Consider the following 19,697-nt stretch of genomic DNA (forward strand, 5'->3'; position numbering starts at 1 on the left):
TTCTCCCTGAATTCTTGTGTGACCTAAAGCTTGGGTTTGCCTGGATTATTTCTCTCCTTTCTATTCCCCTACCCACAGCATTCCTGCTTTACCCTTCCCTGCTTCTGCAGGGTCTACTCATGGGGCAGGGATAAGGCTGTGCTCCCCAGTAGGAGAAAAACATGGATACATGGCAGTGTATCCATGCCATTAAAATGGTTAAGGGATGAAAGAACCTGATGAGCAAGGAGAAGCTGAGAGCACTGGGATTGCTGTACCACAGGAAAAAAAAAAAAGGGGTCAGGGCATCTTACCCATGTGGCCAGTTGGAGGACACAGAGCTAAAACCTTCTCAAGGGCACCCAGTGAAAGGACAAGAGGCACAGGGCACCAATGGAAATGAAGGGAGTGCAACTTAAACTTTAAAAATTCTGTGGTGTAAGGGTGATCAAATACAGGAAAAGTTGTTGAATCTCCATCCCTGGAAATACTCAAAACCCAACCGGACAAGTCTCTGAGCAACGTCCTCTACCTGGCCTCGCTTTGAGCAGGAGGTTGGAACAGCTGATCTCCAGAGATTCCCTCTAACAATAGCTGTTGATTCTGTGGCCAGGTGGTTTCTATTCACTTTCCTCAGCTGGGAACACTGGAATCTGGCAGCAGAGTATTTACAGATACTGGGATTCATCATTGTTTCTCTGTTGGCACTATGGTAGTCTCATAGCCCTGCTGCTTCACATGGAATTTCTGCAAGCTACAAGTGCTGGGGTATTTTTCCTTCTCTCTCATGGCCATGTCTGACATGCAGTCCTATGTAAAACCATGGTTACTGCAGAAAGGGAAAGGAAATTCTGAAAACTTACTCATTTCCATGTATTCTGGAGTCAGCCCAGTGAAAGGTTCCAAGATGTAGTCGAGATCCCACTGCTGAGGGTGCTTGGATTGGTTGGTGTCCATTTCCTTTACCTCTGTTCTTTCATCCTTCAGCTTTCTAAAGAGCTTCTTGAGCTTCCTGAGGAAGAAAAGTTCAGATTGAACCAAGTCTGGTTTTTTTTTTTCTCTAAAAGATTTGGCCCAAGTCTTTGCACAGCAACACAAAATTAATCCTCTGTTACTTTGGTGCATCACAGGGGGAGTTTACACCACCCTGGGCAAGTACAGATGTTGTTTAATGACAGGTACAAGCTTCTGGAATTGAATCCAGTACTTTATAATATTTTTTCTTTCTAGATGCATATTCCAAGGGGATCTTCCTGAAGATCCTGGAATCGAAATAGTATTAGTAATTAGTACTCTAAAGAACAACATAGTGAGTACCTCTCTTTTAACAAAATACAAAATGTAGTGGTTTAATTCCACATTTTTACTACAGGCACACTTTTATCTCAATATAAAAATTGGGATCTTCCAGTATAATAGAATTTTAATGTAAAAAAATTACCAGAGGTTCATGGGTTGCCCAGAAAAGCTGCAGCTGCCCCATCCCTGGAAGTGTTCAGTGCCAGGTTGGATGGGGCTCTGAGCAGCCTGGGATAGTGGAAGGTGTCCCTGCCTATGGCAGGAGGTTGGAACTGGATGAACTTCAAAGTCCCTTCCAACCCAGGCCATTCTGTGATTATGGGATATTTCCAAACAAAGAGGGTGCAAGAATGTATTGACAGTATAAAAAACCGTATCAAACACTGTCCCACTGAAACAGGGATACAAATTTAATGACAATGACAAATAAATTAGAGTAAAATGAATAATTTCTATTTTACACTGAGAAATTCCCATGGAAAACCACAGTAGAATGAGGTATTTCTTCACAATCAAGGCAGCAAAGTACAGTTGAATTAGCACAAAATACCTAGATTTATACTTATTGAATATCTTTCTTTTGCAGATGATATTTATCTTCCACAGAAACATACGGCACTATTTAGTTCTTCAAATATGTGCCATGAGTGGAAATCCAGACTAATTCCAATGATGTCTTGCCAATAGTGTAAGCAGGGCTCTCCCACAGCATCTTCCCCCACAGCTTGTGATAAACCCTTTGAACTGTAGGTGTGTGGCCTGGATACAGGAATATTTGGGAGAAGGGGTTTTCCTTTGGACCTCCAAGGAAGCAGAACCACTTTCCCGGACCCTGGCTCCAGTAGCAGGGCAAGGCTGAGGAACAAAAGCTGGCAAACACAATAAAGGCTTTGCTATGTGAGTTTATTGCTTCATTCCCAAATTTACACTGAGCCATGGGATCACTGTGTTCCCACAGTGACTGAGAAATTTCTGCCCCTACCAGTGTTTACAGGACCCATTCCATTTCATCACCAGTGTGGAGGAATTTGGGATTGGAAGATGCTCTTTAAACAGGTCTAGATTGCATCAAGCCCTCTCAGATCTGGGATCATAAACTTTCAAAAATCAACAGGACAACTCCTGCTTTTGTTTGAGGTGGAAGGAAGATGTAGCTCCCAAGTCTGATGGTAACATCAGTACTTTGCTATTACTGGCATCCAGGACACTCAGATTGCACAGTTTTAATGAAAGGGTGAGGGTAAATTTAAAATGCTTCACGAGACAGGATTAGATGAATCCTTACAAAGACATTTATTCCTACATCATGGAAACTCAGCCATTTCAAGACACTAAATTCCCTTTCTCCCCCTCTGCCTTTATGGCAGCCAAGGGAACTGGCCTGTGACAAAGGTGATGTAGCATTCAGAGGGTAGGAATCTGGGGCAGAATTTAAAGCAATCAAAGAATTCTCTTCCAACATATCCCAATTAATTTCCTAGTGTGAGGGACTCTCAGAGGATGGTGAACAATAGGTCCAAGAAAATGCTAATTTCTGTTCCAATGAAATAAGACAAGTATAATGTCCCTCACACTTCTGTGGGCAGATGAGAGTGATGATCTCCTTGTCACAGCACAGCAGCAGCTGAGATAAAATTTGGGTGTGTTTTGATGTGAAATCTGTGCACGTGTGACCTAATCCTTCAGCTACAGCACCACAGAATGGAGTTCTGGAGTTTAATGCATACACACACCTCCCACGAGAATCCAGTAACTAAAGCAATTGTTGTTATTTTTAATGTTTATTTGGGAACACACCAAATCCAGGGCTCAGTTGCTCAGAATAATTTTAAAATTTTTATCTGGTTATCTGTAAGCCAGGCATGATGAACAGTACCTTTAACCATTTGGAGTTCAGCTTTGAAAAGTGTCTGTATGCTTCTTTTTATGCTTTTATGCTTTTTTTATTTTTAAAGATCAACTGACTGAAAGCAAGCCAAACTAATTATTTCAAATTTTCCACAAAAACCAGAAAGTACCTTTGTGTCATATCCAAGCATGTGAAGTTTGAGACCAAGCAGAAATGTGTCAGAAAGTTAAAGGAACAGAGAAGAGGGATTAGTAGGGTGTTATTCTCCAGCTACACAGCAATAAGGCAATGAAAATGAGTTTTGCAGAACCCTTTATCTGTACTTATGATTGTGATGCAAAAACTGAGTATGCTTTTTAAATGCCTTTGTTTGAAGCCTGTTCCTTAATTACCCAGATCAACATGTTTAAAGAAAATTGACAGAAAAAGATTTCTTTTAGCTTTTGATTTCTTCCTGCCAGGCAGCCCCCACAGTGAGGAAGAGATAAGTTTGCCCATTCAGGATGAATGTCTCAGAAGCTTTGTGTTTAAAAGGCTCATGCAGCAAAGTTTCATGATTCCACACAGGTCTGGGCAAAGAGGGAAAACTGTAGAGCTGTAGAATAGCCATTATCTCTGCTCCTTTTGCCAGGGAATGTCAAAAAGCAAGGTGCATCCTTAAGGAGCCATCCTGAACAGCATGTGAGAAGAATGAAAGCAGGATGAGAAGGAAAGAAAATTACCAGGTTTTTGTCAGGCTGTGTCTAGAGCAGTTAAAAATGACACTGCAGCTTCTCACAGGGGATTGGCACCAAATTATTGTATTAGGTAAGAGGTGGGAACATGGTTGAATTATGCTGATTGTAATTCCCAGTATAACAAATAAGCACTGCATTATGCACATTAACAAGCATCTGAAGTGAGCATAAAATCACTACAGCCCCACCTGTCAATAACCCTTGAGATTTTGAGAAAAAACATGATTAAAAGAGAGAAATCAAGCTCCAAGTGATCCTGGCTGGGCTGTAAGCACATGGTGATTAGATGAAGGCTCCTTTTCAAAAATCAGAGAAATGATTCAATAGTTTCTCTATTGATACAGTAAGAAGGAGCAGCTGGATTTGGGGGATCTAGGGGAAAGAATGGTGACGACTTGGGAAAAATGAGAAATCTGTGGAGTCAGTGAGAATGGGAGAGAGGTGGGGCATCTGGAGGGCAGGTTGAAAGAGAAGAGATGCAGGAAAATCACTTTGTTGGCACAACTCTTTGTGTCTTCAGTGGCTGTACAATTGTGGTTGTTCAGCCTGGAATAAAGAAGGCTCCAAGAGAACTTAATTGAGCCTTCCAATACCTGAAGGGAACCTTTGGGTATTGTTAATGCAGGTGAACCCAGTGAGAAGAAATGCTGATGTCTGACTCAATTCAGAAGGCTGAATTATTTCTTCATTATAACTATGCTAAAATACATTAATATATTATATAAAAGGAGAATACTAAAACTACATACTACTTTCTCTGATTATCTCTCACTCTAACACAACTCATGACCCTCTCTGAGAGTCCAGCCCCAGGTGGGTTGGATTGGCCATCAGGCTCAAACAATCCTCACCTGAATCCAACCAAGCACTCACCCCAGGTAAACAATTCTCCAAACACATTCCACATGGGAAAAACAAGGAGCAGAAATAGAAATTGTTTTCTCTTTCATTTTTCTCTGTGCACCTCTATGAAAAATCCTGAGAGGGAGAGAAATGTGCTTGCCACATATGGGAAAGAGAGAGAGAGACACTATTGACAAGGGATGGAGTGCAGGCAAAGAGGGAATGGCTTCACACTGACAGAGAGCAGGCTTACATGGAATATTGGGAAGAAATTCCTTTCTCTGAGGGTGGAGAGGCCCTGGCACAGGGTGCTCAGAGAAGCTGTGGCTGCCCCATCCCTGGCAGAGCCCCCTCAGATGGGGCTCTGAGCAACCTGGGATAGTGGAAGGTGTCCCTGCCCATGGCTTGGAATTGTGAGGTTTTTAAGGTTCCTTCCAGACCAAAGCATGCTGTGATTCCATGATTCTATTAATACTTGCTAGAACAGAGATGCATGTGGAGGTTTTACATGAAAAGGCAGAAAGCCCCTAGAATCCAGCTGCCGGAACAAATTATTATTTTTAACAGGTGAGTTTTTTAAGACTCTCCTTCCAGTTTATGCTTTTTGATCTGTAGGATAATGGAAAAAGGTGCAGAGAGAAAGCTAAACAAAAAAGATTGTTAGGTTGAGAAGCTGGAGCACTTGTATCTGGACAAAAGGAAGAGCAGTGACCCAGAATCTTGTGTCCTTGCCTGTATTTTTTCTTTCCTGCTTTTGGGAAGAAACACTGAAGATCCAGTCCTTCCTTCAGTCATATTCCTACAATCTGTTCACATAAAGAAACACCTTCTCACATTCACAGGCACAAGAAGGAGGCAGGGGAAGAACAAAAGTAAAATTCTTGTCCTCCCACCAATTTTTGGTACAGCCATGCTTCCTTGGCACACTCAGATATCCTGGATTCTACAAGAGTTTCAGTTGTGTTTGGGGTTTATTGATTTCTCAATCAGAGGAAAACAACAATAAAAAACAGAAAAAGAAAATAAAAAGAAAAAAATCACTACCCAAACCTTTAATTAAGAATAATTTAGTAAAGGTGAAAAACAACATAAGAGCAACTATGAAAGGATGTCTTTAAATGGATTTTATTAACTCTTGGTATTCTCATCTAGCATATTTAAGTGTATTTTGAAGGAAGTGATGGAAATTGATGCTGAATAAGAAGGGCCACAACCATGGCCTCACTAAATTCAATAGTTTTGCTGTTTGCTTCAATAGGGCCAGGATTTCACCCTAAGGGTTTAGCACCAAGGTCAAAGACAGGGAGTAATAAAATAACCACATGGATGGGTTTTTTTCAATAAGTTCAGAAAAAAACAGGACTGAATAAAAAGGGTCTTAAAAGAACTCTGGGTTAAGGCTTTCAAGCCCTGCAGCCTTTTAGGGTCAATTCCTGTGGCAACAGTAAAAGAATGATGGTATGTGACACATCTGAGTGAACTTTGGCATATTTACATCTGTTAAACTTGTGAATTCCAGACCCACAGAACACACATTTCAGTTCAAGAGGGTTTAGTTTTCTATAATTTTACCCTTCAAATAATGTTGAATTGACCTAGCTGGTTTGCTATTGCTGATGCAGAAATTAAAAAAAGAAATCACACAAGGTTTAGGAGACCAGCAATTACATCTATCATAGCTGTGGCAGCAGTTTCTACAGAAACATTGAAGGGAAAGCAAGGATGTGTCCCCACAAAATGCAGGGCTGCCATCTGAAGTTTTCCTCCTCACCCAGGACTGACCATGGGTACAGCAGAATGAAGACATGGAAAGATGCTTTCCAATTCTTTCCAATTTGGGATTCTAGGAACAAAAAGGATGACTGTTGCTTGCCAACTTACTGTCTCATCTACTCAGCATTATTTTTTGAGGAGAAAGAGAAGAAAATGGGATTTGTGATTTCTGCACATCAACTAAAGCACCTTGGGTTTTGTGGTGAATGAAATGGAAAGATTTTCTGAAAAAAAAAAAAAAAAAAAGAAAACAAACTTGAAATCCTAAGATTTCAGTGAAAAAGAAAATGTTTTTTCATGAGTGCCATCAGATAATTCAGCAGAGAGGTGCTTCCATGTTACAGATGTGTGAGGGACAGCAGCAGATTCTGAGGACCAAATCACCATTTATGATATCCCCTTCTGTCTCTCCACATGGAGAAGGTTGGTGGCAGCACCTGGACTCTGCCCACAGTGAAAATACAGGGAGTCAATGGAAAAATCTGTGTTATTCACCCCAACTCTCAGTCCCCTCCAAAGAGGTACAAGGCAAAGGGGGGATGAAAAATGCAGCTGCTGGTACCCTTGAGGAACCAGCCCAAACCAGTACAGTGGTCCACGAAGGAATAGGAGGCTAATTCTGATTTAATTAAGTGCTCAGTGATTCTTCTGGTACAAACAGGTCCAGGGAGAATGGCAGAGCCCTACAGACACACACACAATTTTCTTGGGAAAGCAGACAAGCAAAGGAAAAGCAGATATGTTTACTCCAAGATGACAAGATAGCATTGTGACTGAATTTAAGTATATATCTAGGAAGGGGAGGATGAAAAGATGATTGTTTTTAAACAGTTTTAAAAATTGAGGCCACCACAGTTTGTTAAATGAAGAGTGGGGGAGCAGATCTGAGGGAGAAAAGTGAAATTAAATTATAGCATTCTTGCACCAAAGGGAGGGAAATGAAAAATAATTGGACATGACTTTCTGTTTGGACTGGATCAGCCCGTGCTTTCATGAGTCAAAAATAATAAATACAGTATTTGTAACATCATAAAATTCCCATTAAAAAAGTCCAGTAGCAGTAAGTTTTTGGAAGACAAGAAACAAATTACAGCAGGTTTACACTGAGAAAGCTTTAAGCCTTCAACATGTCAGATATTTTGGGAATGATTTACCATCCTTTTCTCAAAATAAAATGTAAATTCAATGAGATGCAGACAGAAAACAGGCCTCCCTATTGAACTTTGACACAAGAATAATGAAACAATCCATAATCTACATCTGATTTGTTTGGGAATTTTTTTCTCTCTCTATTTAAATTCCTTGCAAGAAAAAAAAAGTTCTTGCTGAGAAAAGGGAAGAAAAGGGCTCATTTGAAATATATTTAATATCTTTTAAGAATCACTCCTCTTGATTTCTAGTTACTATCATCCCAGCCTTATAGAGATAAAAGCTGCTGACAGCACAGCTGGAAGATTCTGCCTCATTTCAGTGGAGCTGAGATGTCCAAACCAGACTCTTCATCTCCAACATTTCACAGGCCACTGCCACCACGAAGCAAACCTCCCAGGAGGCAGAAGCAGGACTTTCCCAGTGGATTCCCAGAGCCTGAAGATCCCCTTGGCACTGGTGAGAGACAGGGAGAGTTTTCCTGCTGTATTTGGGGCAGGGAGCTGAGCACTGAGGCAGTCCATGGCAGAAAGGCACTGAGCTGTCAATGTCTCTGTTTGCTCCTCCATCATCCCAGAATGACATAAAGGCACCTTGGAAACGTGTGGATTTCATCCCCAAACCCATAAAATAGTCATAGATCCAGTAATAGATTTTAACATCTTTTATGGGCTATTGCTTTCCCCCATGCTATCTCCCCTCCACTTTGTGCTAATTTGTATTCAATGCTGCTGTCCTGAAAGCTTCTCTGAAACTTCCCAGGAGATCTATCATACTTTGCCTGTTTTCCCTTGTTTCTAAAATTAATTTAAATCAATTATTTCATATATTCCATCATTTTCTTTAAGCCATTTAGTGAAGATATAGCCAATTATTCAACATAAAATACAACCAGATCATTTCACCACAACAGAAAATGTGATTTATCATCACATTCAATTAGAACCCACTGAAGGCAGTGGCAAAAGTCCCATTTAGCTGAATAAGGATCAAGGCTTTGATTTACTGTGCCATAGGAATAACACATAATGGAAAAGGCCAGAATACATACGGGATTCCAATTTCAAAGAGATTGTTTTGAATCAGTTGCTTTCCAAGCATGATGATGCTCAGCTGAATGCAGAGTTCCATCAGACACCCTCCTGGAGCACACTGAAAATAAACAAAACCAGAGAGTGTGAAGGGATTAAGAGAATTAATATAAAAATACCCACTTGGGAAAGCTCCCAGTGTCTCCATGTGCCCACTGTCCCTACCACCAATTTTTGTGGGATCACAGAGCTCATAGATTACTTCAAATCTGTGTTTGACAAGGTATTTCATCTCCACTCATAAAACTGCATTATGGAAAATATGCAGAGCTCTGAAACAACTCATGGTGCCCTGGGGCTCCTATATTTCCTTTAAAAATATTTACTATATAATCAATGTAATAAACATAATGCAGGATCACCAATACTCTTCCAACCTGATCTCTCCCAGGGGGGAAAGAAAACCTTCAATCTTACAGAGACTTTTATGTCAGCTTTATTGTCAAACCTTGAGAACATCTCTCAGCTTTCAAGGGAATACCCACAGCAATCCCCTTCATGAGGGGATTAAAAAAAAAATAAAAATTTATAGGTTTAGCACAAAATGGCTCCAGGTTTTTAAGCTATTTAAAGTCACCAAGCTTCCAGTGATCTGCAGAATGGGAAGCCACATTCACACTTCCCAAGGACCTCAACCAAATCATGGAATGTTTGTGCTTTAGTGCCCAGCTGTAAAGCACAGAAATGGGGAAGCTTCACCTAAGAAAAAGCATGGAATAGTCAAAACTGCAGAAGGAAATAATATAAAGTTGTCTTAGATAGAAACCCTGAGTTTTGCCTATTCAAGTTGAAGATTTGACCTCTTGTTTTAACATGTGTTTTCTATTTTTCCTCTGTTGTCTGTAGTCCACTGAACACTGTACACAGATTTCTTTGTGTAAAGGATTTTATTTGTAATTTGAATTTCAAATGTACTTACCTCTTCCATCCTATAACCTTCAAACACATACACATAACGACCAGGACGGCCAACAAACCTGAAAGCAATAATAACATATAAACTAGTATAAAAACAGAAAAATAAGCTAATTTTGACACCATGATTTAATATAAAAACACAAAAATAAGTTAACTTCGAAACCAAGACTGTTCATTTGTATTAGTCAAAATATTTCAGAAGTTGCTTCTTAAACATGACTTTTCAAGGGCTCAGCATCTACTCAACTTCAATTATTTCAAAGAAATAAGCCTGTACAAATGGTGTGCTACTATATCTGGATAAAATAATTTTAATAAAATATTTTTCAGTGCTAAAACCCCTCACTTGATTAGAGATGGCAAATAAACCAGGGGACACATATCCTAATTCACATTCTCTGACGTGTGAATAAGGCCCTGAATGGAATTATTTACAAGTCTATATACAACCAAGACTCTTCTGGCTACACCAGGAGAAGCAATGCTATTGACTATATTCAAACCATACAACACAAAAAAATGGTTAAAAAAAGAGAGAATTTGGTGACTTTTTTTTCATTGGTGCCTTATAATATTTGCAACTGCTGGCCAAATGCATCATTAATCCTCAAATGAAAGGTGCTGGATAGGATTAGTGAAGAGCAGAGATTAACAAACTTTACAGCCCCCAAAAGGAAGAGTAAAATGGTAGGAAACAGAATCCAGAGGATGATTTAAACATGTTTTTTGCCAAAGTTTTAGCAAAGAATCATTTCAAGTTTCCCATTCAAAAGCATGTAGATGACTGGGTCCCAAAAGAAAAGGTTTCTGAGCCCATAGGAAGTCACACTTATTTAGGAGGACAGCTGAATTAGCTTTTTGGTCAATCACTTCATTTGCCAGTTGACTGTAGCTATTTCTTAATTTGATACACAAGAATAATGCAAAATAATGTGAAAGTAATAGAAAAAAAGGCTCCATAATTTTAAATGAAACAGGAAGACCTTTCTTTGCTAAATTATGCTTCAAGGAAAATTTGCTAAACTGTGGGAAGTTAAAGCCTGTAAGCACTGCCATTCATTATAAAAACTACACTTTTTTCAAAAAGCAAAATGAATTATCAACTTGAGATAACCTTGTCAAAGATATTTTTTAAGAGCTGGCAAAGATGACCAGTCTCAGGTCTTTGTGCCCATTTTTATGCACAGATCCACTAATATAGACACAGATATAAAAATGCATATACAGAAATATATATATGTAAAGGATATTTATCCTACCTTCCTTTAAAAAAGGCAACATAAAAAATGGACGCATAAGAATTCACAAACTTCAGTAGGAATGCCTTCAAAATCAGTCTTTCCTCAAAAATTTTCTCTGTTTTTGGTATTTCTGGGAGAAAAAAAAAGCAAACCAGAAAACTGAATCAGCAAGTAATATAAAAATTCCTGAATCCCCAAACACGTACAAAAAAAACCCCAAACTTCAAATTTTGGGCTTATATTCATTTTTCTTTTGTACCCCTAATTGTCCCTAATTGGGACTCTGCCACTGAGTCCTGATTTCCAGAGATATTCCATTCCACAAAGCAAAAGCAGTATAAATGACTCTGCTGTATATATGGATATTAACATACACATATCTGTTACACAACTAAAATAACAAAACATTCATATTCTCAATTGAGAAATGCTGAAAGCAAAGCACAAAGACTTTCAACCAGAAAAAAAAAAAAACCTTAAAAGCATCCTTAACTTGTAGTCCACAAGCCTTCTTTTCTGTGGTGAGATTGTTATGTTTCATGCTAAATACAAGACTAAATACTTTTGAATAAGGCATAAAATGAATTAAGTGCAAAATAAAGGCACACTTTTTTGTTAACAATTCACTATATATATTCTGTATTTCAAGATTTCTTGGCTTAAATATTTTCAGTATTCACTACTCTGTTCTCAGATTTATTTTCAATTTCTGTGGAAATTTTATGGCAGCAGAAAGCACAGGTATAAGAGGATTTTCAAACTGATGGTAGGATCCTTTTTTAAAGATTTTTATATGGGTGAAACACTTGTGTTTCTCTGCTCATCCTAAGCTGTATATAATGTGAGAGAAGATCAGTTTATGATTAAATTTATCATCCTTGGCTGAACTTCTGAGGCACAGAGAAAGTGTGGAATAATAAGGAGATCCAGAGCTCTGGCTTAAGGACCACATTAAAAATACTGCTGCACTTGCACAGTTTTGTTTCAGGCACAGTTTGTGTGTTCTGTTTGCTTTGCTGTTGTTTTGGGGTGTTTCTTCTTAAAAAAGCTGCATGATTATTTTAGCATTAAAGGAATAGAGAAGCCTAATAAGCCCTCACTGCCTGATTTTCTTTGTGATACTTTAAACCCCATTTTCATAAAAGATCAGTGCACTAAGGCATAATCTACGTACAAGTATAAAAAAGCTTAATTAAACATTCATACAATTTGTAGGTGATCCCACAGCCTGAATAGATCTGTAAGAGAAAAACTCAGGGCAGTACGAATATCAATAACAGCAGTGTAACTTTTCATTTGAGGGAGAAAAATCCTAAACCCTGCCTTACAGAGAACCACCCCCATGGATGAGCTCAGCCTCTGGATGAACATTTGCACACCATATATGGTCCCAGAGGCTCCCTCAGACATCCTATAGCATAGCTTTAGGGGCATGTGTAGAATTTGTCCTCCAGCTCCTCGGGTGTGCTGCGTGAGAAATGATTCAGCCAGAATAGGTGTGTTAGTAACAGAGAAAAACTCGCTCATCCCCAAAAAATGAAACACTCAGTGGTGGGTTGTTATGCCAAAATTAGGCAGCTGGAGCTTTGCAGGTGGAGGATGAGTTGAGCTAAGGGTGGAATGGGCCTTAGCTCTCTGAAGGAGCTGCTGCCTTTTCAAGGGACAAACAGGAGTATTTTTGATTTTGCCCCCATTCCAGTGGTTCTTCCTTGGCCTCAAGGAAGGGTTGAGGGTGCTGAGGCCGTGGCACAGGATACCCAGAGCAGCTTTGGCTGCCCCATCCCTGGCAGTGCCCAAGGCCAGGTTGGATGGAGAGCAACTCAGAGCAACCTAGGCTAGTGGAAGGTGTCCCTGCCCATGGCAGGGGCTTGGAATGAGGTGAGCTTTAAGGTCCCTCCCAGCCCAAACCATTCTGTGATTTTGAGTCACAAGTGAGCTGTAAATCTTGTCTGGCACCACTTGAATACTGAAGATGATCTGTTCTTCCTGGGAATAGCAGGATACCATCTGCACTTTGGCTGGTCTCATCTGTGATAAAGGGGCAACAGTGTCCCACTCTGCTGGGCACGCAGGAGTCCTGCTCCATCCTGTACAAACTCTCTGTATTGGTAACAACAAAACTCCTCTTTGCCTCCTGACTGAGGAGGTATTGAGGCACATGCATGACTCTGATCCCATGACTGATTAACACTATCAGTGCTATTCTTGTGCTTACAGATGTATTTTTTCACCTGAACAGAGATTCAAGTGTACTTGGGGCAGAAATAAAAACTTACGCTGTCAAGAGCTACTCCTTCAGCCCAACAAGTGTGCTCTTCAGCTTGTGGATTAAGTGCAGTGTGAAATGAGAATTGGGCATGTTTTTCTTCTCTCAGCAAAAGGAGAGTTCACAAGTTAAGCAACATTTATCAGCATGCATGAATTGTAATTTTTTAAAACATTTTGATTGCATTTGGCATCAGAGCCTAGCGCAGGAGAAAGCTGCCTGAGTGAACTTTCTAACTCATGTAATTTGTAGCATTAGAGATTATTCTGACTGGATCCTTCTTAAACAAAACATCTGATGGTTGATTAGGAATGCTGCCCTAATAAAGACAGGATTAGAACTAGATGCAAAGTGACAGGAGGGCAATAATCAGCAAGTAAGAAATTGTTGTTTATTTTACAGTTCACCCTGGTGCACATTTCAAAGGGAGAGATTCTCCTTCTGTACTTCCCAAAAAGAGGCCATGGCTGTACCTGGCACTTCCCAGCTCTCAGGGAAGTCTCACCTTCATCTTTTCCTACTCTTTCCACACAGCTCTGTCATTCCTTAACATTTGTACCCTTTCTTACCTGGGCAGGTGCAGTGAACAGAATTGATCAGGTCATACACAGTTAGCAGCCTGTCACTCACACGAAAGCTAAAAATCTGGGTACAGTTTTGGTCAGAACAGTGAGCCTGAGCTCATTTATGCCACTAGAACAGAGTGGCATTTGTGTAACCCTGTTATAACCTGCCCAAAGCCTGGTGCAAAACAGAAATAAACAAACAAATGAACCCCCTAAAGCAATCTATGAAAATTAATTGCTTTGTCTTCATTTCTTTCAAATACTTGAGGAATTGAATTTAAACTAACAGGACCATACTTACAAAATTTAAGATGGACCTCTAACAACTGAAAAACTGCAGTTTTATTGTTGTTCTAAAAATAGGACTGAAAGAGATGTTTTCATTTGTGATGTTAAAAGTGTTTTGAGAAATTGAGAAGAAACAGAACTCTTAAAAGTAATCTCATGTAAAGGCACTATCAGTCAACATTCTTGGTCTAATTTATATAATAAAACAAAACCCCAGCCTATACCCCTATTAGTAAACATCTTTAGCCTAATGTATATAACAAATCAATACTTTAGGCCTAAACCTCTATAGGAGTCAAAGGAATGACTTCCCTTTAAAAGAAATAAATAGCCAGGCTTGCAACAATATTTTGATGTTTAAGATAAATTTTGAAAGTCCAACCACTAACTGCAGTACAAACCATTAATAAAAAGTCCAGCCCAGACATGCCGCTAAAATGGAACAAAAAAATCATTTGAGCAGTAAGGAAATGGTTAAAACTTCCATCAGGGAAACAGCATCAGTGTAACTTTGTGAGAACCATCACTATTTTTAAAGTAATCCACTGACTTTCTGCAGCTCTTAGCTTAAAGAGGAACCTTCACAGGCCTGAATGTTTTCACTGGCCCTGTCCAGGAGGAAATTCTCCTCCTGGACCCTCCTTGCACCCCCTGGTGTCAATACATGGATTAATAAGGAATGTGGCGAGGCAGTTTTACCGATTTCTGTCAGCCATTTGGCCACAGCTCCATAAATTTCGTCGAGGATGAGGACCACCACGAGGTTAATGACGACAGCAGTGGCAGTGACGGTGACTCGAGCGTTGGACCTGGTCGTCTCGTCTGCGCTGAAGGACAAGGCTGCTGCCGTGGTGATGCGGTACACAATGACCCCAAACACTGCTGAAAACGCCAGCAGGATCTGCAAGCACAGGAACACACAGATTAGCTCAGCCTGGAAACAGAAGCTGTGGCTGGGAGGTTGGGTATGTTCCATGGATTGGCATTGTTGTTCCTTAGTGCGAGGTGACAACGTGCAGATGATGGAATTAAAAGGTTTTCCAACAAACAGGGATGTAAATAAGAAATAAGGAAATGGATGCACGGCTCCAAACTGGCACAACAATTCAACTGAGGCTGGATGCCTCACAGCAGCTCTCCTGTGAAAACAGCCTGAGAAAGTTGGGATTGTCCAGCCTGGAAAAGAGTAAGGCTCCAGGGAGACCTTATACCACCTTTCAGTATCTGAGGGAGGCTTATAAAAAAGAGGGAAAGTGAATTTTCACATGGGAAGGTAGTGGTAGGAAAAGGGAGGATGGTTTTAAACCAAAAGAGATTTTTGTTAGATATTAGGAAGAAATTCTTCTCTGTGAGGGTGGAGAGGCCCTGGCACAGGTTGCCCAGAGAAGCTGTGGCTGCCCCATCCCTGGAAGAGACCAAGGCCAGGCTGGATGGGACCTGAGTGTCCTAATCCAGTCAGTGGCATCCCTGCCCCTGACAGGGAGTTAGAATTAGATAACATTTAAGGTCCTTTTCAACCCAAACCAATCTATGATTCTTTTATACCAATTCCATGGATTCCTGCAGATGGGCATGTCTGTTCTGATTAAAGCTACACACATCATTCATGCAGTGAAATTTGGGCATTTTGGGTTCAAAAGCAGGAATTAAACAAGATCTTTTTTTATGGCAATAGATTCAGGTGGCTTGAACTGAAGGGCCTGTATTTATGTGCAGTCAGGTAAATTGGCTTTACTGGCCCAAACAGCTTCACCTGTGCACAGCAGAAGTGCAAACTTACAAATTTAAAAATAAAAAGCTTCCCCTGTTATTATTCCTTTAAGGCTGACCTAAGCAGAGTTATAAGAGCTTCACTTTACATTTGTGTCCCAGAAATCACTTGGTATCCCTGGCATCCTTTCTGGGCTGGCTTTCACCCATGAGATGAGGAAAGTTGGCCCTTCTATTTAAGGTCAAGTTCCCACAAGAAGAATTTGAATTTCATAGGGCTGTGGTATTCTGTTAAAAAAAAAAAAAATCTAAATTAATCCACAAAGAAAAAGAAATCATTAAAACAATAATAAAAAATAGCAAATTTTCATCATCACAGCACAAAAAGGGGAGAAGCTACATTTTTCCCCTTCATTTTTGCCTTTAGCAAGAATTCCAGTGTACATTCATTATTTAAGGTAAAACATCTTGAGATCCTCAGATGAAAGAGACTACCTCAATGTGAAAGATTAGACGACTGCAATTATTAAAATGGGCCTAGGGGCCCAGATACAAAATATGGGTTTAAGGAAATTTAACAGTTTATTTTAATGATCCAGCAATATTGAATTGAATTCCTGTATGCAGAAAAAGGTTGTTGCATAAAAAGGAACTATTGCAAAAGAACCACAAAAAGAATCAGAGTTAAATTATTAAAGGTTGAAGGTGAAAACTGGGCACATTTTGCTTTTATGAAGAACTAGTAAACATACTAAGAATTAATTATTTGGAGAAACTCCTGGACATTTCAAATGAAATTGTCAAATATGTTTTGTCAGCAAATAGTAATAGTTAGACCTAGTAAAACATCTAATTTTACTTTTTAAAGAACTGTTTCATTAATTTTAAATGAAATGTAGGTGAATGATAAAAGCCTGAACCTGAAACAGTTTAAATGAAAACTTTTCAAATTATATTAAATATTATTTCCTTTGGTTTTGTGGTTTTCATTGTGTCAAGGAAATATTTCTGGGGTTTATATCTATTTTTATTTTGACTTACCTGCCAAAAGGACAAAAAAAAAAAATCACATTCATGCTGAACTACCTTGCTGTGACAGAAGGGATGCAGGAACATGTAACTTTTCCTTGCTTCCCCATTATAATCACTAGAGTAGAGAGTAAAAATCCCAACAAAGGACAAAAACAAAACAGCAACACCTGGTATTAATTTACTTTACCTTCCACCTCTACAGACACCTGAAGCTCCTTTCTTTTTCTTAATCTGAGTCACAGATTCCTCCTTCTTAATCAACTTCCTGATACTCTCTTCCTGTTTCTTTTCCCTGTGGATTTCTTTGCAATTTTTTCACTATGGTGGTGGACAAGGAAAATCAGCAATTGGATGCCTCATTCTGGAGCAGATGAGATCCCTCCACATACACCTCTCTCCATCACAAATTCCCACTTAGGAATGATAACTTAACAGTACAGGAAGAAGAGTCAAGCACAGTCCACACTAAAGAGACAAAAAGGAAATTTTTATCATGAAAGCTCAAAAGCAAACTCTTGACCTTGACCAAAGGATTTTAGGGATGCCTTGCCCTGAGGAATGTTACTGGAGGATGAGAGTAGCAACCTTTTCAATCCATGCATTGCCATAGCAAGGTGTACAAAGTTACTGAAAAAAAAATAATTTAGTTGTTTAAAGAACAAAAATATTTGCTTTGCAAAAGCACCAGGGCTTCAGAAACTCTCAGTTGCTCAGCTGTTTTTAAACATCTGCTTAGACACAGATGGAAAAACACTCCTTTAGGAGTCTTCATTATCTGTGCTTCCAGCAAGAAGAGAAAATTGAGGAGGGCTTGTAGGACTGCACAGTTACTGTGAGCACAGTTCTCACTCCCCAGACAGTCACTGAGGGGGAATGGTTCCTGTATCTTCACAGCATTTGTCTCATTCCTGAAAATACCTCTTCTGCCCAAATTCCTGATCAGGCAGGCCACCATTTGTTCAGGTGCCCACTCTGGGGGCTGTTGTCATTGCCAACATTCCCTCTGGCCATCCTTCCCCCCCATTATGGCAGTTTCTTCCCTGAATAGCTGAACTAGTCCATCCAGGACTGAAATGCTTAGAAACAGATGTGAAAATTGGCTGCAGAAAAGGTCACCTACTGAGCCTGGTATGAATGAAGACAAACAGGAAAGCAAACTAGATCTGAGAAGGAAGTTATAAAACCCCATGGGCTAGGCTGCTACCTCCATCCAAGCAGGATAACAATTTAATGTCCAGATAGTTCTCTGGCTCCACAGTAGGGCTATTCTAGAGTCAAGTATTACACCATGTGAGTGAGAACAGTGTGGAAGAGGCTGAACTCTTCTGCCATGACACAAATTGATTTTCTTCCTTCCTCTGACTGAGCCAAACAAAGAAAAGCCCCAGCGATGCATTGCTCCATGCCACCCTGCTCTCTTCCAACACTACCAGCATTTTTACCCCCAACTCAGAAATCCCTGCCACAACATGTGCCTTCTAAATTGTGGCATGTTATTGCTAATCACACTCAAGAAAAACTTTTAGATGCCCAGCTGAGCCCAGATCTTCTTCTACCATTGATCTTACTCTGCAAAAATAAGACTTATTAACTTCTGTCCTACAATCCCTGCAAAATGCATAGCTTAAATCAGACTTGGATCTTCTGCCCCCTCTGCAGTCCAGTGAGACTTTGTGCACAACAAAAGAACTGTGATCAGATTTTAAAGCATCCAAACATGTGTGAATTAATCCTTGGAATTGTTTGATGATATAAGACTGGACATGAGCAGCAAACACAATGGTTTTTTTCAGCCTGCATCTTGAAAAAAATGAACAGCATGCCTAGCTTAATACAGACAGAAAAAGCCAGGAAGAAAAGACCATGACACAATTCTTGAAAGAGAATTCACAAAAATGAAGTCCGCAACAGAAGTATGGAAATAAAGGGGGGGAAAAAAATAAAGATGAAAGATTTTACACTAAGAAAATCAAATCCAGCTTCAAGAATCACCAGAGAAAGTGTGGGATGTAAAGCTCGGGAAGGAGGGACTGAACAAAACAGCATCACTCCATAGCAACATAGAAATCTTCATGGAAAACACCTATAGATTTGGAACACCAGACCCTTTTGGCCTGGAAAAGGTAGCATTAAAATTCAACAATCACTTCTGCAGCACTAGAAATTGCTATGCACTTGTGTGCAGGTCTCTGTCAGACTCTTGTACCCCTGCACACACACATAAATTGAAGATTTTATTATTTATTTTGTACATAGTCCTTACAGTTAAAACAATTAATTTGTGTGAATAATAATAGAGGTTAACAAGACCAATAATGTTTCTCAGTACAATTCTATTTCTCTGACTGATAACAAAACTTCAGTCTGATCTTTCCAATTCCTTTTTACCTAATCTAGCAGGAAAAAGGGAAACAACCCATAGAGTAAAGAACAGATTGCAATATCCATGTAGGATAGCAGAGCATGCTCTCCCTCATCAAGAGTTGGCTTGAATTTCATGCATGGTTTGCAAGCTGTCTCCTGAAGGTACTTACATATAAATAATGCTCAAAATATTGCAAAAATAAGATCATTGTGTCCACTTTGCCAGATGGTGCAAGTCAGCCTAGTTCCACTAGTCACAAACAGAAGTTGAAGAATTGGAGCTCTGCATTTTACATCTCTCAAACTGTAGGTAATAACCCTTTATAAATCTCTCTGAGATGTTACAGTAAGCAGGGAGGGTAATACCTAGGCTGTGAGTCAGGAAAGCACTTTAAGCTCATGCTTAGGGGAAATTTAAACATGTGGTGAAAGTCAAGAGCACATATAAGCACCTTGTCTGCAAAAGAATGACTTGGAAAAGCTCAGTCAGGGCTGTGTGTTTAGTCAGACTCAGTGTGGCCTGCTCTAATTGAAGCCATGACTCAATCCACTTGAGAGGCTCTGTCTAAAAAGCAAATTGTGGGTATGGCCT

The 19,697-nt window shown here is 39.7% G+C and overlaps 1 protein-coding gene across 2 annotated transcripts in view; it reads right to left on the reverse strand.

Annotated features, from left to right (window-relative positions):
* ANO2 (anoctamin 2) overlaps positions 1-19,697 on the reverse strand; it is a 132,760-nt gene that overhangs the window by 17,642 nt on the left and 95,421 nt on the right. For both annotated transcript variants that reach the window (XM_031503685.3, XM_085568527.1), the window contains exons 16-20: positions 14,699-14,900; positions 10,898-11,009; positions 9,640-9,697; positions 8,681-8,781; positions 843-991 (exon numbers count right to left, since the gene is read on the reverse strand). In XM_031503685.3, coding sequence (XP_031359545.2) covers positions 843-991; positions 8,681-8,781; positions 9,640-9,697; positions 10,898-11,009; positions 14,699-14,900 — 622 coding nt within the window. The remainder of the gene's footprint in view (positions 1-842; positions 992-8,680; positions 8,782-9,639; positions 9,698-10,897; positions 11,010-14,698; positions 14,901-19,697) is intronic.

This window comes from Lonchura striata, chromosome 1A (assembly GCF_050655825.1).
Source record: "Lonchura striata isolate lonStrDom1 chromosome 1A, ASM5065582v1, whole genome shotgun sequence".
Taxonomy (NCBI): Eukaryota; Metazoa; Chordata; class Aves; order Passeriformes; family Estrildidae; genus Lonchura; species Lonchura striata.